Source organism: Hyla sarda, chromosome 2 (assembly GCF_029499605.1).
Source record: "Hyla sarda isolate aHylSar1 chromosome 2, aHylSar1.hap1, whole genome shotgun sequence".
NCBI lineage: Eukaryota > Metazoa > Chordata > Amphibia > Anura > Hylidae > Hyla > Hyla sarda.
The window spans coordinates 156193719-156221046 of NC_079190.1; the positions used below are offsets into that span (position 1 = coordinate 156193719).

Genomic DNA, 27328 nt, shown 5'->3' on the forward strand with positions numbered 1-27328 from the left:
AATGGTAATTCAGAGTAGCTGCAATCTATATTCACTGCTCAAAAAAATAAAGGGAACACTTAAACAACACAATGTAACTCCAAGTCAATCACACTTCTGTGAAATCACACTGTCCACTCAGGAAGCAACACTGATTGACAATCAATTTCCCATGCTGTTGTGCAAAGGGAACAGACAACAGGTGGAAATTATAGACAATTAGCAAGACACCCCCAATAAAGGAGTGGTCCTGCTGGTGGTGACCACAGACCACTTCTCAGTTCCTATGCTTCCTGGGTAATGTTTTCGTCACTTTTGAATGCTGGCGGTGCTTTTACTCTAGTGGTAGCATGAGACGGAGTCTACCACCCACACAAGTCGCTCAGGTAGTGCAGCTCATCCAGGATGGCACATCAATGCGAGCTGAGGCAAAAGGTTTGCTGTGTCTGTCAGCATAGGGTCGAGAGCATGGAGGTGCTAACAGGAGACAGGCCAGTACATCAGGAGACATAGAGGAGGCCGTAGGAGGGCAACAACCCAGCAGCAGGACCGCTACCTCTGCCTTTGTGCAAGGAGAAGCAGGAGGAGCACTACCACAGCCCTGCAAAATTACCTCCAGCAGGCAACAAATGTGCATGTGTTCACTCAAACGGTGAGAAACATGAGGGCCAAACATCCACAGGTGGGGGTTGTGCTTACAGCCCAACTCCATGCCGGACGTTTGGCATTTGCCAGAGAACACCAAGATTGGAAAATTCGCCAGTGGCCCTCTGTGCTCTTCAGAGATGAAAGCAGGTTCACACTGAGCACATGTGACAGACGTGACAGAGTCTGGAGACGTCATGGAGAACTTTCTGCTGCCTGCAACATCCTCCAGCATAACCAATTTGGCAGTAGGTCAGTTATGGTGTGGGGTGGCATTTCTTTGGGGGGGGGGCCGCACAGCCCTCCATGTGCTTGCCAGAAGTAGCCTGACTGCCATTAGGTACTGAGATGAGATCCTCAGACCCCTTGTGAGACCATATGCTTGTGCAGTTGGCCCTGGGTTCCTCCTAATGCAAGAGAATGCTAGACCTCATGTGGCTGGAGTGTATCAGCAGTTCCTGCAAGAGGAAGACATTGATGCTATGGACTGGCCCACCCGTTCCCCAGACCGGAATCCAATTGAGCACATCTGGTACATCATGTCTCGCCCATCCACCAACGCCACGTTGCACCACAGACTATCCAGGAGTTGGCGGATGCTTTCGTAGAGGTCTGGGAGAACAGCCTCATCAGGAGCATGCCCAGGCATTGTAGGGAGGTCCTACGGGCATGTGGATGCTACACACACTACTGAGCCTCATTATGACTTGTTTTACGGATATTATATCAAAGCTGGATCAGCCTGTATTGTGGTTTTCCACTTTGATTTTGAGTGTAACTCCATATCCAGACCTCCATGGGTTGATAAATTTGATTTACATTGATCATTTTTGTGTGATTTTGTTGTCAACACATTCAACTATGTAAAGATGAAAGTATTTCATAAGATTAGTTCATTCATTCAGATCGTGGATGTGTTTTTTTGAGAAGTACAAACACATGCTGGGAAAACATGTTCTCTGCAACCCCAACACTGAATAATAAAACATGATTTAATATATAAAATATTAAGTGAAATTTTACCGCAGAACCCAAGCCCTATTTGATCTTGCACCATCACAATACACTTTCTGTATCTGGATAACTATCATTCACGTGTGGAAACTATGTAAAAATCTAAGCAAGGGAAATAGATGTCATAATAAAATGAGGTCTCTGTTTTCTGTGTTATAGTGACATCCAGTAGACAGGACGGGGTTGACAATGCACTCATAATTGACAACCCTATAAATGGTAAGCTTAGAGAATTAATTCTGAGGGGAAATATTACAGACTTCCTCATAACAGAATGTGATAATTTCCCTAAACGTCAAAAGTTGTCCTACGAACAAAAGAAAAAAAAATTAAAAAGGAAAAAATACATTTGGTAGACAGGAAAATGTAATCATTTTAGCATTTAAAAAGGATGTGGAGAACTAGGTAAAAAACTACTTCAGTTTATGAAAAGTGGGCTGACCGCTCACTTACAGTTTATTGTTTTCTTCTGAAGCTATCTCATGAGGACAACATCTGTAAAAATGCCCTATTGGGGCAGGGTCACACGGGGCGCATCTGCAATGTATTTCACTCTGCGGATTCACATAGGGACTGCAGAGCGAGCTCCAGGTAGCATTGTGTGTCCGGTCGTAGTAGCAGATTTCCCGCTGTAGAAATTTGTTTCTACGAGTGGATACAGAGCTACTGTAGTGCCTTTACGCTGCGGATGCATCCCCTGTGACCCTGCCCTTATGGTATATGTATGTCATATAAAGGCATCTCCTCGTCAGAATATCCCTTTATTAGACAAGGGCAGCAAATCCAGTCATCATTGTATTACACTTTATGCAGGTTATATTCCAGGAAGCATGTGACCTTAACTAAAAAAAAAATATTCAAGTGTTAACCCCTTAAGAATGAAGCCCATTTTGTCCTTCAGGAGACAGACAATTTCATTTTTAGGTTTCAGTTTTTTCCTTCTCGCCTATTAAAAGATCTGTAGTTTTTATCAGTACTATTGTTTTGATAGGACTTTTTGATCACCTTTTATTCATTTTTTTTCTGATGTGTCATTTGACCAAAAAATTTGCATTTTTGACATTTGCTTTATTTTACCATTTCGCCATTCACTGCATAGGATCATTATCTTTCAAAGAGTACCTGTCACCAAACTAAGCTTTTAATATATTATTCCTAGTGTAATTATAAGACACTTTGCTATTTACTTGCTGTTAAAATTGTCAACCTTTATATGTTTTTAATGTGATTGAAAAAAATGGCTCTGTTCTGTTCCCTGCGCAAGTTAAACAGTTAGTTTGATATCCTCCCAGCCTGGCAGGAGACCAAACTCAGGAAGTGCATGTGGGGCATGGCGAGGCACAGCTCTCGCAGGCTTCAGTGATGTTGCCCCTGCTGGGGAACACCCACATTCTCCTGCCGGGAGCTCATACAATGTGAACAAGGGGAAAACTTTTTAATGCTTGGAATTTTTTTTTAACCCCTTAAGATCTCATGACGTTCTCAAACGCCTTCATTTCATTTGAGAACGTCATGAGCTTTCCCGGCCCCCCGCAGCTAGCTGGAGCGGAGCCGGTGCCCGATGCCTGCTGAAATCGTTCAGCAGGCATCGCGGCATATCGCCCAGGGGCGTCATGATGACCCCCCCATGTCGGCAATGGCCACAGATGGCTGTACAATTCAGCCCAGTGATATGCGGCGGATTCCGGGTCAATCGGGTCTCCAGTGACCCGGAATTACTGGCTGATCGGGGCAGTCTGCTGCGGGTGTCACTCCCGCAACCCGCTCCGCCCCTCTTCCGGAGGACGTGAGCGGCTGCGGGAAGAGGACCCCGGCAGCTGGGGACCCCGAACCCCGGCGTCCATGTTGGGATCGGGGCCCCAGGAGCGGCGGCGGCGATGAGGGACTGACGTGTGCAGGAGCAGCAGTTGGAGGTGAGTGACAGCCTCCTGCTGTTGCTTAGTAACAGCTCCCAGCATGCAAAAAGGGCATGCTGGGAGCTGTAGTTATGCAACAGAAGGAGGCAGACCACCACAATTCACAGCATTCCCTTATGGGCATGCTGGGACTTATAGTTTTGCAACAGCTGGAGGCACATTTTTTCTATGGAAAAGTGTACCTTCAGCTGTTGTATAACTACAACTCCCAGCTTGCACAATCAGCTAAAGTGCATGCTGGGAGTTGTAGTCGTGCATCTGCTGGTTGCATAACTACAACTCCCAGCGTGCTCGTTGACTGTCGGTGACTGCTGAGAGTTGTAGTTTTGCAACAGCTGAAGGCACACTGGTTGTGAAACACAGTTTTTTTTTTTACTTAACTCAGTGTTTCACGACCGGTGTGCCTCCAGCTGTTGCAAACTACAACTCCCAGCATGCACCGTACATGCTGGGAGTTGTAGTTTTGCAACAGCTGGAGGCACACTTGTTGTGATACACTGAGTTAAGTAGCAAACCAGTGTGTCTCCAGCTGTTGCATAACTACAATCCCCAGCCAAAGTAGTATGCCTCCAGCTGTTGCAAAACTACAACTTCCAGCATGCACTGATAGACCGTACATGCTGGGAGTTGTAGTTGAAGCTGGATGTTTCTCCCCCAATGTGAATGTACAGGGTACACTCACATGGGTGGAGGTTTACAGTAAGTATCCGGCTGCAAGTTTGAGCTGCGGAAAATTTTCTGCCGGAGCTCAAACTGCTAGTGAGAAACTACTGTGAACCCCCGCCCGTGTGACTGTACCCTAAAAACACTACACTACACTAACACACAATAAAAGAAAAAGTAAAAAACACTACATATACACATACCCCTACCCCCTCCCCAGTAAAAATGAAAAACGTCTGGTACGCCACTGTTTCCAAAACGGAGCCTCCAGCTGTTGCAAAACAACTACTCCCAGTATTACCAGACAGACACTGACTGTCCAGGCATGCTGGGAGTTTTACAACAGCTGGAGGCACCCTGTTTGGGAATCACTGGTGTAGAATACCCCTATGTCCACCCCTATGCAAGTCCCTAATTTAGGCCTCAAATGCGCATGGCGCTCTTTCGCTTTGGAGCCCTGTCGTATTTCAAGGCAACAGTTAAGGGTCACATATGGGGTATCGCGTACTTGGGAGAAATTGGGTTACAAATTTTGGGGGTTATTTTCTGCTATTACCCTTTTAAAAAATGTAACATTTTTGGGAAACCAAGCATTTTAGGTAAAAAAATTTTTTTTTACATAAGCAAAAGTCGTGAAACACCTGTGGGGTATTAAGGTTCACATAACCCCTTGTTACGTTCCCCAAGGGGTCTAGTTTCCAAAATGGTATGCCATGTGTTTTTTTTTTTTTTTTGCTGTTCTGGCACCATAGGGGCTTCTTAAATACGGCATGCCCCCAGACCAAAATTTGCTTTCAAAAAGCCAAATGTGACTCCTTCTCTTCTGAGACCTGTAGTGCGCCAGCAGAGCACTTTTCACCCCCATATGGGGTGTTTTCTGAATCGGGAGAATTTGGGCTTCAAATGTTGGGGGGTATTTTCTGCTATTACCCTTTTTAAAAATGTAAAATTTTTAGGGAACCAAGCATTTTAGGTAAAACATTTTTTCTTTTTTTTTTTTACATATGCAAAAGTCGTGATTTACCTGTGGGGTATTAAGGTTCACTTTACCCCTTGTTATGTTCCCCGAGAGGTCTAGTTTCCAAAATGGTATGCCATGTGTTTTTTTTTTTTTTTTTGCTGTTCTGGCACCATAGGGGCTTCCTAAAGGTGACATGCCCCCCAAAAACCATTTGCCGCTCCTTCCCTTCTGAGCCCTCTACTGCGACCGCCGAACAATTTACATAGACATTTGAGGTATGTCCTTACTCGAGAGTAATTGGGTTTCAAATACAAGTAAAAATTTTCTCCTTTTTACCCCTTGCAAAAATTCAAAAATTGGGTCTACAAGAACATGCGAGTGTAAAAAATGAAGATTATGAATTTTCTCCTTCCCTTTGCTGCTATTCCTGTGAAACACCTAAAGGGTTAAAACACTTACTGAATGTCATTTTGAATACTTTGGGGGGTGCAGTTTTTATAATGGGGTAATTTGTGGGGTATTTCTAATATGAAGACCCTTCAAATCCACTTCAAAACTGTACTGGTCACTAAAAAATTGTGAGTTTGAAAATTTTGTGAACAATGTGAAAATTGCTGATGAACTTTGAAGCCCTCTGGTGTCTTCCAAAAGTAAAAACTCATAAATTTTATGATGCAAACATATTGTATATGTGAACCCAAAAAAAATTATTTTGAATATCCATTTTCCTTACAAGCAGAGTGCTTCAAAGTTAGAAAAATGCAAAATTTTTATTTTTCTCATCAAATTTTGGAATTTTTCACCAAGAAAGGATGCAATTTACCACAAAAATTTACCACTATGTTAAAGTAGAATATGTCACGAAAAAATAGTCTCGGAATCAGAATGATAAGTAAAAGCATTCCAGAGTTATTAATGTTTAAAGTGACAGTGGTCAGAATTGCAAAAAACGGCCGAGTCCTTAAGGTGAAAAAGGGCTAAGTCCTTAAGGGGTTAAGGGCAGGAGAGATGTTAGGAGTAGTTAGGGAAAATAATCTGAGTTAGTTAAAAAATATGGTTTGATAACAGGTACTCTTTAATTGTAGCCATCACTCAATGCTAGAGATGAGCGAATCGAAGCTAACGAACCCAAATTTGTTAAGAATCTCATGTAATATTTGATTCACAACTAATGCGAATATCGCTGCGATTCTATCCATCGCTTCATTAAACTGCATTTAGTGCCATCAAGGCTCAAGGGCATCTAAAATGGCAGATGCACATGTCAGTACATGGTGCAAGGAATGCTGGGAAGGGAAGCAGGCGGGATGACCCTGAATCACATGCAAGATGCAGCCTATCAGCAGCTAGTCAGCCCTTTGATGTCACAGCCCTATATATTGGGCAGCCATTTTGCGGTTCGTCATTTAATTCATTACACAGCAGAGAGATAGGACTGACATCGCTGTGTGTGTGTGTTACACAGAAAAGCTTGTTGTAGCAGCATTTCAGCTCTTAGTCACCGCAGCCTTCTGTAGGACTTAGAGCACAGCGTTTTTGCACAGAAATGAATTCTTACTGCAGGGATTAACCCCTCAGTCACTGTGAACAGCATTGTATTACAGAGAGGCGCAGAAAGCTGTGTGTTGACTCCGCTGCAGAAATCTCACAGGAGGGAGAAATAATTTTTTAGGGCAAATCTGTGTCTTTGTTCTACAACAACTGGTCTGCTGGTTATACTAGTCTGTAGACAGTATAATCAATACCCAGCAGTCCATTCCTAATAGTATTTGCAATTTTGGGTTTAGTACACAGTGACTGTGTGCTCAAGCACTGTTGTGTACTGCTGGTGCTGTGGGCAATTTTATTTTTTTTTTTTGCCGTACTGTAGCGCATTTTTCTGCCCTTATAAGTGCATATTACATAACTACATCTAAGTGGTGTACTATGTTGTAAACTAAAATAATTTTTGAAGCGTACAGTAGCGCATTTTTCTGCCCTCATAAATGCATACCTACATCTAAGTGGTGTACTATTTTGTGCCTGTTAATCTGTCAAGGGCCTACATACTGTGAAAGGACAGCCAAAAGTAATCACCGGCTGGTGTTTTACTCCAATATGTTTTTTTAAGCGTACTGTAGCGCATTTTTCTGCCCAATTTTTTCCACCACAAATGGTCTGCTGGTTGTACTAGTCTGTAGACAGTATAATACATAGCCAGCAGTCCATTTCTAACAAACTGTGAAAGAGTGCAATTTTGTGTTAAGTACACAGCGACTGTGTGCTGCAGCACTGTTGTGTACTGCTGGTTAGAGCTGGGCAGTATGACCAAAAATGTGTATCACGGTATTTTTGTAAGTTATGGTGGTTCCATTGTATTTAACAGTATCCACCCCCATCATGGGCGCTGCTTGTCTAATAACCCCCCCCCGTTTTATCAGCCCAGCACTGCGCTGTCTCCCATCAGGGAACTAATCATGTGACCCGCAAGCACCGCTCTCCTCGTCCTCCTGTGAGCTGCCGGCCAGCTCCTTACATGACAGTGCGCTCAGCCTGATATCACCGACTGAGAAGGGACATCGCTGCGGCTGGTGATAGGCTGACGGCTCTGTGACGTTCCCATCCCCAGCGTGAGGTCATTACCGGAGCAGTGGGGGAACATAGGAAGGTAAGTTTAAGTTTATTTTTGCAGCCCGGGCACAAGGAATATGTAGTACAGTACAGATTTCCAGCATCGGCGTCCCGCAACTCACAGGAGGACGAGGAGAGCGGTGCTTGCGGGTGACATATGATTAGGTCCCCGATGTGGAGGACAGCACAATGCTGGGCTGATAATTCATTGGGGGGGGGGGGGGGGGAAGAGAAGATGAACAGTGCCCGCGGGTCACATATGATTAGTTCCCCAATGTGGGCATAGCGTGCTGCAACTGATAATTGATTCATTCGGTATAGGAAAAATTCATAAAAAATTTGATATTCGTTATGAACCGGTATACCGCCCAGCATTACTGCTGGTGTTGTGCATAAATACGTTTTTTTAAGCGTACTGTAGCGAATTTTCCTGCCCTCATAAGTGCATACCACATACCTACATCTAAGTAGTGTACTATTTTGTACCTGTTAATCTATCAAGGGCCTACATACTGTGAAAAGACAGCCAAAAGTAAATCACCAGCTGGTGTTTTACTCCAAAACGTTTATTAAGAGTACTGTAGCGCATTTTTGTGCCCTCATAAGTGCATACCACATACCTACATCTAAGTAGTGTACTATTTTAACCCCTTAAGGACCACACCCATTTTCACTTTAACCCCTTAAGGACTCAGCCCATTTGGGCCTTAAGGACTCAGACAATTTTATTTTTACGTTTTCATTTTTTCCTCCTCGCCTTCAAAAAATCATAACTCTTTTATATTTTCATCCACAGACTAGTATGAGGGCTTGTTTTTTTGCACGACCAGTTGTCTGTTGTAATGCCATCACTCACTTTACCATAAAATGTATGGCGCAACCAAAAAAATAATGTGTGTGGGAAAATTTAAAAGAAAACTGCAATTTTGCAAATTTTGGAAGGTTTCTTTTTCATGGCGTACAATTTAAGGTAAAAAATTACATACGTTCTTTATTCTTTGGGTCAATACGATTAAAATGATAGCCATGATAACATACTTTTCTATTACTGTTGCGCTTAAAAAACAAATCGCAAACTTTTTAACCAAATTAGTACATTTAAAATCCCCCTATTTTGAAGACCTATAACTTTAGCTTTTCGTGTAAGCGGCGATATGAGGGCTCATTTTTTGCGCTGTGATCTGTAATTTTTATTGATACCCTATTTGCTTATATAAAACTTTTAATACATTTTTATAAATTTTTTTGGGAATAAAATGTTATAAAAAAGCAGCTATTTTGGACTTTTTTTTTACGTTCAGGCTGTTCACCGTGCGGTATCATGAACATTTTATTTTAATAGTTTGGATATTTACGCACGCGGCGATACCAAATACGTATACAAAATATTTTTTTTGTACACTTTTTGGGGGTGAAATAGGGAAAATGGAAAATTTACGTTTTTATTGGGGGAGGGTATTTTTCACATTTTTTTTACTTGCTAATAGGACATAGCACTGATCAGTATTATCGGTCATCTTCTGCTCTGGTCTGCTCGATCACAGACCAGAGCAGAAGACCCGTGGAAGGCAGCAGAGGCAGGTGAGGGGACCTCCATCTCTCGTTCTGGATGATCGGATCGCTGCGGCAGCGGTGCGGTCGATCCGATCATCCATTTTAGTGACCGCGATGCTGCAGATGCTGTGATCTCTATTGATCATAGCCAGGGCCGCCATCAGGGGGGTACAACCCATATACCTGTATGGGGCCCGGATGTCCCTGGACTTTTTTTTTTTTTAATTGGCCTGTCAGTGAGTGACTGCGACTGTCACTCACTGACTGGGACTCATAGTCCGGGGGGCCCGCACATTTCTTTTAAAATTACCGTTTATTAGGGCGCGGGCCCCTTAAGATACAGGTCAGGGTCCAGACAGGTCAGGTGCTGATTGGCGTAGAGACGTGCAGGCACGCACGAGACGTCTACTTCAGTCACCTGACCTGTCCCTGCCTACGTCCCCACGCGATCTCCAGCATCCAGCGACGTGACTAGGAGCAACAGCCTCGGGTAAGTAAACTGGCGCGGGGGGGGGGGGGGGTATGGAGGGGGGCATATGGTGGTTAGGGGACTACAAGGGTGATGAGAGGTGCAGGGGAGGGGTGTTATGGGGGTCATAAGATGTGCAAGGGTGATAAGAGGTGCGGGGGGGGGTGTTATGGGGATCATAAGAGGTGCAGGGGGGTGTTATCAGGGTCATAAGAGGTGCAGGGGGGTGTTATCAGGGTCATAAGAGGTGCAGGGGGGTTATGGGGGTGATGAGAGGTGTAGGGGGGGGTTATGGAGGGTGATGAGGAGAGGTGCCCCCCGTACCTCTCCTCATCACCCCCCATAACCCCCCTGGTTGTAGTAGTGATGAGGTGAGGTGCTGGGGGGGGGGGTTATAGTAGTGATGAGGAGAGGTGTGTGTGGGGGGGTTATAGTAGTGATGAGTAGTGTTGCTCGCGAATATTCGCAATGCGAATTCTATTCGCGAATTTGCGAATATTCACGAATATAGCACTATATATTCGCAATTACGAATAATCGTTTTTTTTTTTTTTTCACAGTACACATCACAGTGATCATCCCTCTCTGCTTCCAGCTTGTGTGGTGTAAAGAAGGCTCCATATGCGAATTTTCGCTTATGCAAATTTTCGCATATGATAATTTTCGCATATGCTATTTTTCGCATATGCGAAAATAAACGAGAATATTACGAATATGCGAATTTAGCGAATATATGACGAATATTCGTCCATATATTCGCGAAATATCGCAAATTCGAATATGGCCTATGCCGCTCAACACAAGTGATGAGGAAAGGTTTGGTGGGGGTTATGGTAGTGATGAGGAGTGATGAGGACACAGAGGATAAGAGGGGGTGTATATGTATATATGATGTGTATGCATGTGTGGCAGGATTATATTCAGTGGATACAGTGGGGAGCAGCATTATATTCAGGGTACAGTGTGTAAAAGGATTATATTCTGTGGATACAGTGTGGAGCAGTATTATATTCAGGGTACAGTGTGTGGCAGTATTATATTCCGTGGGTACAGTGTATAGCAGTATTATATTCAGGGTACAGTGTGGAGCAGCATTATATTCAGGGTACAGTGTGTGGCAGGATTATATTTAGTGGGTACAGTGTATAGCAGTATTATATTCAGGGTACAGTGTGTGGCCGGATTATATTTAGTGGGTACAGTGTATAGCAGCATTATATTCAGGATACCGTGTGGGGCAGTATTATATTCAGGATACAGTGTGGGGCAGGATTATATTTAGTGGGTACAGTGTGTGGCAGTATTATATTCAAGGTACAGTGTGGGGCAGGATTATATTCAGGGTACAGTGTGGGGCAGTATTTTATTTAGGGTATACTTTCTGGCAAGGTTATAATGATTACTGTCTTCATGCAGAGGATGAGGTTCTGCTGACAGTGAGGAGCCAATGATGTCTGGATGTCAGACTCTGCAGAGAAGATGGAGCTGGAGGAAGACCTGGTCTCTGGACCAGATGAAGAAGAAGAGATAACAGAGAAGATATCACTCAAGTCAGAAGACGTCACTCAGGTCACTGATATCATTGTGTATTCTCCTGACTGTCCCATCAGAGCTGTAGTCACTTGTAAGTTAAACGGTGTCCAATCTGTGTCTCTCCAGCTGCTACAAAACTACAACTCCCATTGCCAGAGGCTCTCCAGATATGATGGATGTTTTAGCTTTCACACAGCTGGAGAACCACTTCAACAGAGGTGATCGGTGCGGGTCTCAGCAGTTGGACCCCCACCAAAAAATGGCCCTGGGGGGGGGGGGGGGGAAGGGGGATGGGTAGGGAGCCCCGAGGACATTTTTTGCATCGGGGCCCTGTGGTTTCTAGCTAGCTACACCTATGGGGACAACTATTAACAAAGGGGCCTACCACAACTATGGGGGCAACTATTAACAGAGGGGCCCCAGAGGGGCATTGAGCTGTGTGAGGGGCCTGGCAGCCCTGATCACAGCATGAGGGGGTTAATGGCGGACATCCGCGCAATCGCGGATGTCCGCCATTACCTGCGGGTCCCCAGCTGCTATGAGCAGCCGATTCCTGCCGCACATGACCCGAGCATCGCTCCGATGCTTGCGGTTATGCATAGGATGTAAATGTACATCCTGGTGCGTTAAGTACCAGCTCACCAGGACGTACATTTATGTCCGGCGTCGTTAAGGGGTTACGGACCAGAGCGTTTTTTGCACATCTGACAACTTTCACTTTAAGCATCAATAACTCTGGGAGGCTTTTACTTATGAATTTGATTCAGCTTTTTCGTGACATATTATACTTTGACATAGTGGTTAATTATCGCCGATACTTGCATAATTTCTTGGTAAAAAATTCCCAAATTTCATGAAAAATTTGAACATTTAGCATTTTTCTATCTTTGAAGCTCTCTGTGAGGAAAATAGACATACCAAATAAATTATATATTGATTCACATATACAATATGTCTACTTTATGTTTCCATCAAAAAGTTGACATTTCTTACTTTTGGAAGACATCAGAGGGCTTCAAAGTTCAGCAGCAATTTGCTAATTTTTCAAAAAAATTTCAAAATTCGAAGTTTTTCAGGGACCAGTTCAGTTTTGAAGTGGATTTGAAGGGCCTTCATATCAGAAATACCCTATAAATGACCCCATTATAGAAACAGCACCCCTCAAAGTATTCAAATGACATTCAGAAAGTTTGTTAACTCTTTAGGTGTTTCACTGGAATAGCAGCAAAGTGAAGGAGAAAATTCAAAATCTTCATTTTTTTACACTCACATGTTCTTGTAGACCCAGTTTTAGATTTTAGAGTACTAGGAGAAAAAGCCCCCCAAAACTTGTAATCCAATTTCTCTCAAGAAAGGAAATACCTCAAATGTGTATGTCAAGTGTCTTCGGCAGTAGAGGGCTCAGAAGGTAAGGAGTGACAATGAGATTTTGGATAGTGAATTTAGCTGAAATTGTTTTTGGGGGCATGTCGCATTTAGAAAGCCTCTATTGTGCCAGAAAAGCAAAAAATAAATAAATACATGGCATACTATTTTGGAAACGACACCCCTCAAGGCACGTAACAAGGGGTCCAGTGAGCATTAACACCCCACAGGTGTTTTTAACGACTTTTCGTTAAAGTCGGATGTGTAAATGAAAAAAGGGTGATGGGAGAAAATCTCCCCGAAAATTTGTAACCCCATCTCTTCTGAGTATGGAAATACCCCATGTTGGGACGTAAAATGTCCTGTGGGAGAACTACAATGCTCAGAAGAGAAGGAGTCACATTTGGCTTTCGGAAAGCAAATTTTGCTGAAATTGTTTTTTGGGGTAATGTCCCATTTAGGAAGCCCCTATGGTGCCAGAACAGCAAAAAAAAAACAAAAAAAACACACACATGGCATACTATTTTGGAGCTACACCCCTCAGGGAACGAAACAAGGGGTACAGTGAGCCTTAACACCCCACAGGTGTTTGACGACTTTTTGGTAAAGTCGGATGTGTAAATGAAAACATTTTTTTTTTAACAAAAATGCTGGGTTTTCCTCAAATTTTACATTTTTACAAGGGGTAATAGGAGAAAATACCACCCAAAATTTGTAACCCCATCTCTTCTGAGTATGGAAATACCCCATTGTGTGGACGTCAAGTGCTCTGTTGGCACACTACAATGCTCAGAAGAGGAGAAGCCCTGTGGTGAGCATTTATGCCCCACAGCTGTCTGACAGGTTTTTGGAACAGTGGTCCATGAAAAATGTAATTTTTCATTTGCTCAGCCCACTGTTCCAAAGATCTGTCAAAACCCCACTGGTGTTTGACAGATCTTTGGAACAGTGGGCTGAGCAAATGAAAAATTACATTTTTCATTTTCATGGACCACTGTTCCAAAAATCTGTCAGACAGCTGTGTGGCATAAATGCTCACTGCACCCCTTATTACATTCTGTGAGGGGTGTAGTTTCCTAAATGGGGTCACATGTGGCCCCCACACTGTTCTGGCATCATGAGGGCTTTGTAAACACACGTGGCCTTCAATTCCAGGCAAATTTTCTCTCCAGAAGCTCAATGGCACACCTTCTCTTCGGAGCATTGTAGTACGCCGGCAGAGCACTTTTCATCCACATATGGGGCATTTCCATACTCAGAAGAAATGGGGTTACAAATTTTGGGGGGCTTTTTTCCTATTTTCCCTTGTGAAAATCAAAAATTTAGGGTTACACCAGCATTTTAGTGAAAAAAAAAATGTCTTCATTTTCCTATCCAACTTTAACAAAAACTCTTGTTACGTTCCGTGAGGGGTGTGGATTCCAAAATGGGGTCACACGTGGGTATTTATTATTTTGTGTTTATGTCAGAACCACTGTAAAATCAGCCACCACTGTGCAAATCACCAATTTAAGCCTTAAATGTACATAGTGCACTCTCACTCCTGAGCCTTGTTTTGCGTCCACAGAGCATTTTACGCCCACATATGGAGTATTTCCGTACTCAGGAGAAATTGTGTTACAAATTTTGGGGATCTTTTTTTCCTTTTACCACTTAAAAAAAAGTAAAAAGTATGGGGCAACACCAGCATGTTAGTGTACATATTTTATTTATTTTTTTACACTAACAGGCTGTGTAGACCCCCAACTTTTCCTTTTCATAAGGGGTAAAATGAGAAAAAGCCCCCCAAAATTTGTAGTACAACTGTTGCCGTACGGAGATACCCCATATGTGGCCCTAAACTGTTTTCTTGAAATATGACAGGGCTCCGAAGTGAGAGAGCGCCATGCGCACTTGAGGACTAAATTAGGGATTACATAGGGGTATTCTATGCCAGTGATTCCCAAACAGGGTGCCTCCAGCTGTTGCTAAACTCCCAGCATGTCTGGACAGTCAGTGGCTGTCCGAAAATGCTGGGAGTTGTTGTTTTGCAACAGCTGGGGGCTCCATTTTGGAAACACTGCTGAACGATACGTTTTTCTTTTTTTTTTGGGGGGGGGGGGGGGGGCAGTGTAAGAGGGTGCATATGTAGTGTTTTACCCTTTATTGTGTGATAGTCTAGTGTAGTGTTTTTAGGGTACATTCACACAGGCTGTGGTTTACGGCGAGTTTCCTGCTAGGAGTTTGCGCTGCCGCAGCTCAAACTTGAAGGAGGAAACTCACTGTAAACCCGCCCTTGTGAATGTACCCTGTACATTCACATGGAGGGCAAACCTCCAGCTGTTTCAAAACTACAACTCCCAGCATGCACTGACGCTGGGAGTTGTACTTTTGCAACAGCTGGAGGCACACTGGTTGGAAAACCTTCAGTTAGGTTCTGTTACCTAACTCAGTATTTTCAAGGGCCTAGATACTGTCTAAAGTCTACAATATGTTTTTTTTAAGCGTACTGCACCACATTTTTCTGCCTTAAGTCCATACCACATACGTACATCTAAGTAGTGTACTATTTTGTACCTATTAATCTGTCAAGGGCCTAGATACTGTGAAAGTCCAGGCAAAAGTAATTGCCGGCTGGTGTTTAACTAAAATATGTTTTTTTAAGCGTACTGTAGAACATTTTTCTGCCCTCAAAAGTGCATACCACATACCTACATCTAAGTAGTGTACTATTTTGTACCTGTTAATCTGTCAATTGAGGAACTTCAGGGTATATACCACTTACCAGATAATGAAAGAAAAGCATATGACACTATTATTAGACACACCAAAATATATCTACGACCTAGTGTGATGTTTCCAAAAACCTTGACAGATCTAATGAATCTCTCCTCCAATTCTATCAACAAAATGACTACAAGACCATTGTATAAGTTCTATAATAACGACTCATACTTATGCAACAGCCCTCAACACTCTAAATGGGAAAAAGAATTGAACATCATTATTTCGAACTATGAATGGGCTCAAGCCTTCCAATCGTTAAAGAAGGCTACCTCATGTATCGGTCATAGGGAACATTTTTTCAAAATGACGTCCAAGTGGTACTACACTCCAGCTAAGCTTCATTCTATGATCCCTACATGTTCCCAGTTGTGTTGGGAGAGGTTGCGGACAGCCAGCCACTATTAGCCCCATTTTTTGGACATGTCCCTCATTACATAAGTTAAAAAAACACATGAACGAACTGATCCAACTGATATCACACAAATCTGTCTCTCTGACTAATAAGTTAGCCCTTTTAAATATAGGCCTACATACAGTGAATGTTAGGTATAGAACTCCCATTTGCCATATCATGATTGCGTATAGGTTACAAATTGCTGCTAAATGGAAGACTGCATCCATACCGTCTACAACTGATATTATTGATGCGGTCAAATTGAATTGTTTCTTTGAATCGACGTATGCCTGGAAGATGAATAATAGGGCTACCTGCGAGTCAAGATGGAGGAGTTGGACGGCACATTACCCGATGTACTAAGATGTTATGATATTTGTGTACACTTCCCTGATTATTATCTGTTAGGGATGAACTTAGGTCATGGCTCTAACATTTTCTCATGTATATGGGATAATGTCTATTATGCGACACACATCATTTATATAATTTTCCACAGCTTTTTGAGGTGAGAGAGGGGAGGAATACGGGATCCTGAAATGAGTGATAGCATTCATTGCTAATGTGATCAGGTATGACTATACAATACTGTATGATTTTATCATTAATTATCTTAACTTAACTCATTGTTATATCCCTGAAAACTTATTGACTATCCCAGCTTATATAATATCTGGTTGATATAATACAATTATACAGTTTTATGTTATAACCTCACCGAGTGATACTCTCTTGAAGGCATATGCGATATTAATATGTACTTCTATATAACCTTTTCTTTTTATTTAGGTCGTTGTGTTAAGTTGGCCGAACTTTCTGTTTGCAATAATTCTGAAAAATTTCAGTAAAAATCATTTGAACCTGTTAAGGGCCTAGATAATGTAAAAGGACAGTCAAAAGTACACACCTGCTGCTGTTCTAGACAAATACTGTTTTAAGCGTAGTGAAGCGTATTGTACTCCCTTCATATACGCACTACATATGTCAGGCAGAGAAGTGCCAGGACGTGCACAGAGGAGTGGAAGAGGCCTAAATTCGTCAAGCAGAGGTCGCATCAGACTAGGGGCGAGTGGCTGCAGGAGTCGCAGCGAGAGGCCTGAGCTCCCGGTATCCGCTAGCGGTCATGTCTTGACCAGCAACCCATCTGCCGTCTTCAACTGGTTAACACCATCAGCTTCATCACAAGTGACATCTGATACCCCCAGTCAACAGTCGGTGGGTTCCTCAGACACAACCCTCAGTTGGCATGGCCCAGGAGCAGTCCCTGTCCTCCCATTGCCTATGTCCTATGCTGCTCCTTCCCCTAAAGAAGTATCTTGAGCTGTGGGTTCAGCTCCACTATTCAGTGAGGACGATGTAATAGAGGAAGCCAGTAGCTACTGCCCAGCCAAGAAGTGGAGGAGACATCTGCCGCTTCCCACGGGCAAGTAGTAATGAGAGTGACGTGGGGGGCGGTGTTGCCAGGGTTCAGGGTCCTGAAGCAGACACTGTTGGGGAACCTGAGAAGGACATCAGTGACATGCAGACAATTGTTGATGATGATGAAGCCATTCGCAATTGGGAGCCAGGTGCAGAAGGGGCTTCATCATCATCAGGAGAAGAGAGTTGCAGGTTGCCCGTGAGGCAGCAGCTGAGCCAGCAAGGTGGTAGCATGGTTGGCAGCCAGCATGGTGGCAGAAGTGGAAATTCTGGAGCCAAACGTGCCCGGGGGAGACTACCTGCTTTGCAGCAGCCTACTTTCCCAGGAGGTAGTGGAAAAGGGGTTCCTGGAGACGGCAGCAGTAGCAGTCAATTAGTGCAGACTGTTTTGTGGGAAAATCAGCTACTCGGTGGTGTGGCAGTTTTTCGTCAAGCATCCGGAGGAGGTTCACATAGCCACATGCAAGATATGTCGGCAGAAGGTGAAGCGTGGCCAGGGTCCCAATGTTGGCACTATTGCCAAGCGTCAAGATATGCTGTCACCATAAAGCGGCCTGAGAGAACCGTGGCTCCGATTCAGCCTGCTGAATCACTCAGTCGCACCGCCGCTCCCTCTTTCAGCCAGCAAAGGCTCCACCACCTCAGACGAAGGGAGCTGTGTGTCATACCCTCCTTCTGTCGCTCCAGATGCTCCTGCTCCTCCTACTTTTAGTGAGCCATTCCGCCAACAATCCATTGGCGAAGCCATGTCCAAGAGACAACAGTATGCGCCCACTCATCCAACGGCGCAGAAGCTGAATGTGCTCCTGTCCAAGCTGCAGGTGCTGCAGTCCCTCCCTTTTCAAGTGGTGGACTCTTCACCTTTCAAAGAACTGATGGCTTGTGCCGAGGCGAGGTGGAGAGTGCCAAGCCACCATTTCTTTGCGAAGAAGGCAGTACCAGCCCTGCTCAATTTTGTGGAAGAGAAGGTGGGCCAGTCCTTGAGCCTGTCGGTGTGTACCAAAGTGCACGGCAGTGCCAACGTCTGGAGCTTTAACTATGGTCAGGGACAATACATGTCCTTTACGGCTCACTGGGTGAATGTGGTTCCTGCTCAGCCACAACACCAACTTGGACAGGTCATGTCGCTTCCTCCTTCGCGCTCTCAGGCCATTGGTCCTGTGACAGTGTGCGACTCTGCCTTCTCATCCTCCAGTGTCCTCAGCCTCCACTGTCCAGACCAGTCTCAGTGGCCCTTCAGCATACCATGTGTGCAGGGAACGTCAGTGTCACACTGTTCTTTACATGGTTTGCCTTGGCGAACAGTGTCACACTGGGGAGGAACTGCTAAAATTAATTCGTAAAGAAATCTGAGCATGGCTTACTCCACAAAAACTGGAAATGTGAAGAATGGTGACTGACAAAGGGAAGAACATCTTGCATGCCCTGCGACTGGGAAGGCTGAGCCATGCGCCCTGCATGGCACAAGTGTTCAATCTGGTTGTGAAGCGGTTCCTGAAGTGTTGCCCCCATTTGCAAGACATCCTAACAATGGGAACGAAACTTTGCATGCACTTCAGCCAGTCGTACACCGCAAAGCACACCCTCCTTGAGCTGCAGCGTCAGAACAGTATCCCCAAACATAGTCTGATTTGTGACGTTGCCACACGTTGGAATTCCACCCTTTATATGTTGGACCGACTGTAAGAACAGAGAAAAGCCATCACAGATTTGTTGATGATCCAAGCGGATAGGGGTACTCCCCTGTGTAACTTCAATGTGAACCAGTGGCAGCTCATACGTGACACCTGCCGTTTGCTCAGGCCCTTTGAGGAAGTCACATTATTAGTAAGTCGACCAGGTTTACGGGATGAATCACATCATTCCAAAGCTTCATTTCTTACAACATGTGTTGGAAATGATGGCTGGTCAGGGCACTGGTGACGTGGCGCCTACTTCTCACGGCCACATGAGCACTGTGAGGGCTGAACTGGAGGAGGAGGAGGAGGGGGAGGGGCACAGTGGAACACAGTTTAAGTTTCGTCAAATGGGTGGTTTTTCTAGTCTGACAGGAGAGGAGGAGCAGGAGCAGAAGCAGCCAGAGGAGCTAGAGGGTTATGATAAAGGGGAGACAGAGGATCCAGACAAACTGTGGCAGTATGCAGTGGAGATGGAGGCAGGAAGTCCCTCCAAATCACTTGCACAAATGTATGCTCACTTGCTTGCGTAGTGACAGCCGAATTGTCACCATTCGGCAGTGTGATGACTTCTGGATCTGAATTGGGGGGCCCCCTGCGCTCACCTTCCACTGCCATAGCTGCTGGGGAGGGGTGGGGTGGCAGGAGCAGTACTAGCTCCATCAGCAGCAGCCTGAGTCTACAGTCGCTGATGAGTAGCTTTCTTCTCGTGAATCAACTCATCAGCAGCAGGTAGACCTGGAGCAGGACATGAACCAGCAGGTAGTGGCATACCTTGACATGCCCATGCCAACACACTTTGAAGATCCGCTGGACTTCTGGGCAGCCAAACTTGATTTGTGGCCACAACTAGTAGAGTTTGCCCTGGAAAAGCTGTCCTGCCCGGCCAGTAGTGTGCCATCAGAGCGGGTGTTTAGTGTGGCGGGGGCCATAGTCACCCCAAGGATAACTCGTCTGTCCACGAAAAATGTGGAGAGACTGACCTTTGTGAAGATGAATAAGGCATGGATCAGCCAGGATTTCCCCCCACCAATGCCTGATGCATCTGAGTAGATTGACCATGGTGCCACACCAACACTTCACAAATATGGATAGTGCCAAACAGATTTAAGTCGCTGCTACCCAGTTACAAACATTCATCTGCATCAGACCTTTCTTCACCCACCTTCGTCACCAGGTACTGGTATTGCCACCCAACACACCAATCTGTCACCGGGTCACTTTCAGGACTCCTGATGCTGCTGCTGCCACCTCCAGGCTGTCTAATTCAGCCACTATATCGTCTCCTCATGCTTCTGCCAACTCCTGGCTGTGCCATTCAGCCACTATGTGGTTTCCTCATGCTTCACCACCTCCAGGCTGTGCCATTCAGCCACTATATGGTCTCCTCATGCTTTAGCCAACTCCAGGCTGTGCCATTCAGCCACTATATGGTCTTTCATGCTTCCCACCTCTAGGCTATGCTATTCAGCCACTATATTGTCTCCTTATGCTTCGGCCACCTCCAGGATGTACCATTCAGAAACTATATGGTCTCTTCATGCTTCAGCGAACTCCATGCTGTGCCATTCAGCCACTATATGCCACCTCCAGGCTGTCTAATTCAGCCACTATATGGTCTCTTCTCATGCTTCAGCCAACTACACGCTGTGCCATTCAGCCACTATATGGTCTTTTCTTGCTCCAGCCACCTCCAAGCTGTGCAATTCAGCCACTAAATGATCTCATCATACTGATGCCACCTCCAGGCTGTCTCATTCAGCCACTATATGGTCTCTTCTCATGCTTCAGCCAACTCCAGGCTGTGCCATTCAGCCACTTTATGGTCTCTTCATGCTGCCACAAACTCCAGGCTGTGCCATTCAGCCACTATACGGGCACCTCATGCTTCAGCCACCTCCAGACTGTGCCATTCAGACACTATATGGTCTCCTCATGCTTCAGCCCCCTCCAGGCTGTGCCATTCACCCACTATATGGTCTCTTCATGCTGCTACAAACTCCAGGCTGTGCCATTCACCCACTATATGGTCTTCTCATGCTTCAGCCACCTCCAGGCTATGCCATTCAGCCACTATATTGTCTTCTCATGCTTCAGCCACCTCCAGGCTGTGCCATTCAGCCACTATATGGTCTTCTCATGCTTCAGTCACCTCCAGGTTGTGTCATTCAGACAATATATGGTTTGATGTTGATGCTGCTGGGCCTGGGCCTAAAAATGTTTATGGCAGCACTAGCTACCATAAATCTTCAATTTAAATTTCAAAATTCATCTTTTAATCATAGGGATTGTGAAGACTGTCATTCAGCAACTATATGGTCTCCTCATGCTGCCAACATCTCCACGCTGTGTCATTTAGCCACTTTATGGTCTCCTCACGCTTCAGCCAACTCCAGGCTGTGCCATTCAGACACTAAATGGTCTTCTCATGCTTCAGCCACCTCCAGGCTGTGTCATCCAGCCACTATATGGTCTCCTCATGCGTCAGCTACTTCCAGGCTGTGCCATACAGACACTATATGGTCTCCTCATGCTTCAGCCAACTCCAGGCTGTGCCATTCAGACACTATATGGTCTCCCCAAGCTTCCACAAACTCCAGGCAGTCATTCAGCCACTATATCATCTCCTCATACTGATGTAACCTCCAGGCTCTGTCATTGTGCTGTCATTTGACTCCTTGTTATATTTGGTCCTTTGTACCCACACGCCGGGGCCTGGGACACTAAAACTTGGGGAGTGAAACTTTCAATTTCAAAATCCTCAATTTAAATTTCTATTTAAAAATCTTAAATTTCAATGGTCTCCTCATGCTTCTGTCAACTACAGGCTGTGCCATTCAGACACAATATGGTCTCCTCATGCTTCAGCCAACTTCAGGCTGTCATTCAGCCACTATATGGTCTTCTCATGCTTCAGCCACCTCCAGGCTGTGTCATTCAGCCAATATATGGTTTACTGATTGGCCTGTGCCTAAAAATGTTTATGGTAGCACTAGCTACCATAAATCTTCAATTGAAATTTCAAAAGTCATCTTTTAATCTTAGGGATTGTGTAGCCCTAGTGACTACTCATGCTGCTGCCAACTCCAGGCTGTGTCATTCAGCAACTATATGGTCTCCTCATGCTTCAGCCACATCCAAGCTGTCATTCAGCCCCTATATGGTCTCCTCATGCTGCCAACACCTCCACGCGGTGTCATTTAGCCACTATATGGTCTCTTCATGCTGCCAACACCTCCACGCTGTGTCATTTAGCCACTATATGGTCTCCTCACACTGACGGCACCTCCAGGCTCTGTCATTCTGCAGCAGTGATTTTAATAGCGATTCCTGTAATCTGCATATCATCCTGTATTATATCACTACCCCAGCACAGTCCGTATGCGTGTTAGAACAAAGCTAAGTGTTCTACACCCCTGTTGAGGCTCTCTGTAGTCCAGAAATAGCCGTTTTTAATATAGATTCGGCGCAAATTCTTATCGAACCAAATTTTTTCGGAAAATTCAGCAAATCGGCTGAATTGAATTTTTCAAAAGTTTGCTGATCTCTACTCACCGCAATGAAGCTAGCGTAGCTCCAGTACTCGCTTCATAGTCATTTAACACTCAAGGGCATACATTTACTCCCTGGTGTGTCAAACCCCAGACAGCAATGGCCACATTTACACGTGTTGTCTAGGGGTTATCCACCATAAGGTGATTTCAGTACTTACCTGCCAGGTTCAGTACTTACCTGGGTATTTCCTGTTCGATTTTGTTCTCTAAACTACACATCCCACAGTTCCATTCTTGAAAGTTTGAGATCACTTTCCTTCCTCCCACAAAGTCACCCCCCCCCACCCCATTGAAACCCAGTGTTTTCTGACCAGGGGGCCTACAGCTGTTGCAAAATCGAAGCCTCTGATCACCTGACTAGTGATGTCAGGTCTCGACGTACTGCAACCTGGGAATTTCTGGGAGACATGAATAATTTTGTATGCTGTTAAAAATAAATATTGGGGTGATAATCACATAAGAATTGTGAGACCATCATCATACACCAGTACAGACACTATATTATGAACAACACAAATTTTACAGACCCTGTAGCATAGTCAAAAAAAATTCCTGGAGTACCCCCTTTAATAATAAAATAAGCAAATGGGCCGGATTTATCAATCTCTTAGTAACCCCCTTTCATATCTTAACAAGCTCTTCTGAAAAAATAAAAGCTGAGCTCTGACTGGTTGCTTTGGGCAAAACCAGACAGTTTTGAATTCAAGCTGATTTATAAATTTTATCTTGTAGTAAACTATATAAAATGAGATTTACTGGGATCCAGTTGAGACAGTAAACAACAAAGCCACTTTTATTTAATAAATAATACCTTCTCCTTTGGTCTGATTAAAGCAGTTAAATGTCTTAAAACCAGTGGTCCGTCCAAGCTGTATGCAAAGTTGACATTTTCAAAGACTATCATGCCCTTATTTGGCCAGTCTGGTGGTGGGCGTTTTTTAGACTCCCATGCTGCTTCTTTTTCAAGTTGAGTGTACTCCATGACTCTCTCCACAGAGATCATCTAAAAACAAATACATCTTTTGACCAAATTATCTTTAAATATTTAGATTTTAGTTGCGTTAATCAATTAGACTAAAAACAATAACACATTAAGGACTAAAAGAAAACTGAAGAGGACACTATTTGGAATGATGAAGGCAAAGGAAACATTATTTTGCAAAAGGACATCCACACCCTGCTGTTAGTTTCCCTTTAACTAAAAATATGACAGATCTGAAATCCCAGGTTTTACACTTTTACTTCTTTCTAGTTCTAAATATAAAAAATAAGCAGCAGATATAAGTCTACTGGTAAACTCCAAATCACGCAGCTCTAGCACAAATTTAGGTATACATCACCATGCATGCCTACAATGCTTCACATATGTAATACTTTTAACACAAATGACAGCTGAAAGATGATAAAAAGAAAAATTTACCAGATTTTCAACCTCTGCACTTTGCCTTACTCCCCATTGGAAAGATCCCATGATTGTAATGGCATAAGATAATGCCAAACCAACCTGTCCTGCATTAAGAGCTGTAGCAACACAAAATAAGAGGAAAAGTCAGTTCATTCATTATCATACTGTGTTCACGCTCACTGGAAGACCAAGGATATGCCATAGTGTGAAACAAACACAGTTACTGACAAGCCCAAAGGTATGTGTGAAAAGGCTCATTGGTATAATAAAAAAGTTACCTGACTTTCTAATATACTTCTAATTTATTTGTACTTCAATAGTTTACCCTTTTACATCAGTGAAAGTATTTTTTTGCTTGTTTACATTCAGAAGCTGGAAACTGAGAACAAGGGAGCAGTGTAGAGATAGAGTGTAGCAGTTGCCTATGGCAACCAGCCAGATTCCAGCTTTTTCTTAAAAAAAAAACGAAAAAAAACTTAAAGAAGCTATTTTATTGGTTGCTATGGGCAACTGCCCCCCTTACTCTACACAGGTTTTGATAAACAAGATTGTTCCCATTCACTAACACCAAACAACTTAAAGGAAAACGGTCACCTGTTCACCTGCAATATAACCCGATACACCAGGTTATAGTGCGGGTGAACAGAAGATCAATGCAGGGTCTCTGATTGCTATACCTACCTGCATTCCGGAGCCCCGATCCCACGAAGGTCCCCCTATTAAAGTGCTGACTTGCTCTTTGAGGCGGGCCCGCCGGCTGGATTTAACCCCTTAAGGACCAAGCCCATTTTAACCTTAAGGACAAGGCCAATTTTATTTTTGCGTTTTCATTTTTTCCTCCTCACCTTCTAAAATCCATAACTCTTATATTTCCAGCTACAGACCCATATAAGGGCTTGTTTTTTGCTTAACCAATTGTACTTTGTAATGAAATCTCTCATTTTACCATAAAATGTACGGCAAACCCAAAAATTATTTTATTTAAATGAAACACTGTACACTTTACGGTAAAAATGAAACGTGTTCTTTATTCTGTGGGTCAATATGATTAAAATGATACCCATGGCTAGATACTTTTCTATTTTTGTACCACTTAAAAAAATCTCAAACTTTTTGTTCAAAATCAGTACCCTAAAATCGCCCTATTTTGACCACCTATAACTTTTTCATTTTTCCGTATATAGGGCTCATTTGTTGCAACATCATCTGCACTTTTTATCGATACCACATTTGCATATATAAAACTTTAAGCTAATTTTTTTAAAAAATTTTTTGGAATAAAATGTGACTAAAAAGCAGCATTTTTGGAATTTTTTTATTTTTACGTTTATGCCATTCACCGTTGGGGATCATTAACATTATATTTTCATAGTTCGGACATTTACGCACGCGGATATACCAAATATGTTTATTTAAAAAATGACGCTTTTTGGGGGTAAAATGGGAAAAACTGACAATTTTCAGTTTTATTGGGGGAGGGTATTTTTCACTTTTTTTAAAACTTTTTATTTTTACATTAAATATTTTTTTTTTTTTACACTTTTTATTTCCCCATTGCGGACTATCTATAGCAATAATTTGATTGCTAATACTGTTCAGTGCTATGCAGAGGGCATAGCACTGCTCAGTATTATCGTTGATCTTCTGCTCTGGTCTGCTCAATCTCAGACCAGAGCAGGACACGCCGGGAGATAGACGCAGGCAGGTGAGGGGACCTCCGTCCGCCATTACAGAAGATCGGATGCCCGCGGCAGCGCTGCGGGCCATCCGATCATCTATTTTAACATGCGCACTGCCGCAGATGCCGTGATCTGTACTGATCACAGCATTTGAGGGGATAATGGCGGACATACGCGCGATTGCGGATGTCGGCCATTACCGAAACAGCTAGCAGCCGGAACCTGCTGTGTATGACGCGAGCACCGCTCCAATGCTCGCGGTCATACACAGGACGTAAATGTACGTCCTGGTGCGCCAAGTACCGCAGCACCAGGGCGTACATTTCGTCCGTGGTCGTTAAGGGGTTAAATATTCATAAGCGCTGGTCACGTGAGAGCTCGTGCCTACTGAGCGCACACGTGTCCAGTGTTTCGGGTTATAGTGTGGGTGAACGGGTGACTGTTTTCCTTTAATTCAAAGCATATATGGTACATACCTTGTAACATTTTTATAACTTTTCATTGTACATTATCGCTCTGATAATGAGTATGTCCAACACCTGTGTTTTGCCCTTCCATTGGTGGTTTGAATGAGGTTTACATCAATGTAAACAGAGGGCAGCATGTAATGCTATTCTTTCCATCAAAGTGACAGAGAACCTCCACAGAATGCTGATGGACCCATTATAAGCCAATGGCAAATCAATAGTCAATAGCAAATTATGTGGTTTTCAAGCTGGAAATTTTGCTGTATGAAGATTCCAATAAGTAGGAATGTGTCACAGATAAAGACATTGAAAATACAGTTCAATTTGCAGACAGTTGTTCTTTTTTAATGCCGTTCATCATGTGGGATTAATAACATTACATTTTAATAAATAAGACATTTTCGCATGTGGTGATAACAAATATGTTGATTTACTTTTATAAACACTTATAAGATTGCATTCACAGCTCACTGACATACTACTGTAGGCAGTGAACAGTCAAATCGGCAATCTACTAGTACAGCCTGCCAAAGAAAAACTGTACAAGAAGATCTAATGGTGGCGATTGTGTCATGGGGTTGCCCATCGGACCCCTGACAAATGCAACACCTTTCAGTTCAGTTCAGGGACATAAAAAAAGTGTATCGGCAGCCATTAAGAGGTTCAAGAGAAAACAGAGTCATGACTTAGGCTTCCTTCACATCATGCTAAGAATAGGTGCCAGAGGTAACTATCAGGAGTATTAGTATAGCCAAATAGTTGTATAGATTTGGACAATATTTTTTTTTTAATTTAATGCGAACACAGCCTTATAGGTATATAGATCATTAACATCAAATCTACCAAGCTTAATCTAAAGCTTAAGTTCTCCGGTGCCTCCCGTAGTCTTGCATTGAGGGAGCGGAGCATGACGTCACACGGGGGCGGAGGCGTGACGTCACACGCCGCCGGCCCGGTGGTCGCCTGTAATCAGACCCGGAGCGAACACGTTCCGGGGACTGATTACAAACGGGGTGCCGCGTGCAAGATCACGGTGGTCCCCAGCGGCGGGACTCCCGCGATCAGGCATCTTATCCCCTTTGGTAGGGGAAAAGATGTTTAAGCACCGGAGAAGCCCTTTAATACAGACGGATCCCCAGAGCAAGGGATAAGATTAAGAAGTCATTGAGCATCACTTAATTTAGTTTTCCAGGAATGAAGATAAACTATACAGGTGAAGGATTTGTCTGTCCTCGATTTTGACTTTATAATAAACTATC

At 43.8% G+C, this 27328-nt stretch overlaps 1 protein-coding gene across 4 annotated transcripts in view; it reads right to left on the bottom strand.

The window, feature by feature from the left end:
• Positions 1-27328, bottom strand: part of ABCC4 (ATP binding cassette subfamily C member 4) — a 371576-nt gene that overhangs the window by 72087 nt on the left and 272161 nt on the right. For all 4 annotated transcript variants that reach the window (XM_056555595.1, XM_056555592.1, XM_056555593.1 and 1 more), the window contains 2 exons: positions 23939-24039; positions 23330-23521 (listed from right to left, as the gene is read on the bottom strand). In XM_056555595.1, coding sequence (XP_056411570.1) covers positions 23330-23521; positions 23939-24039 — 293 coding nt within the window. The remainder of the gene's footprint in view (positions 1-23329; positions 23522-23938; positions 24040-27328) is intronic.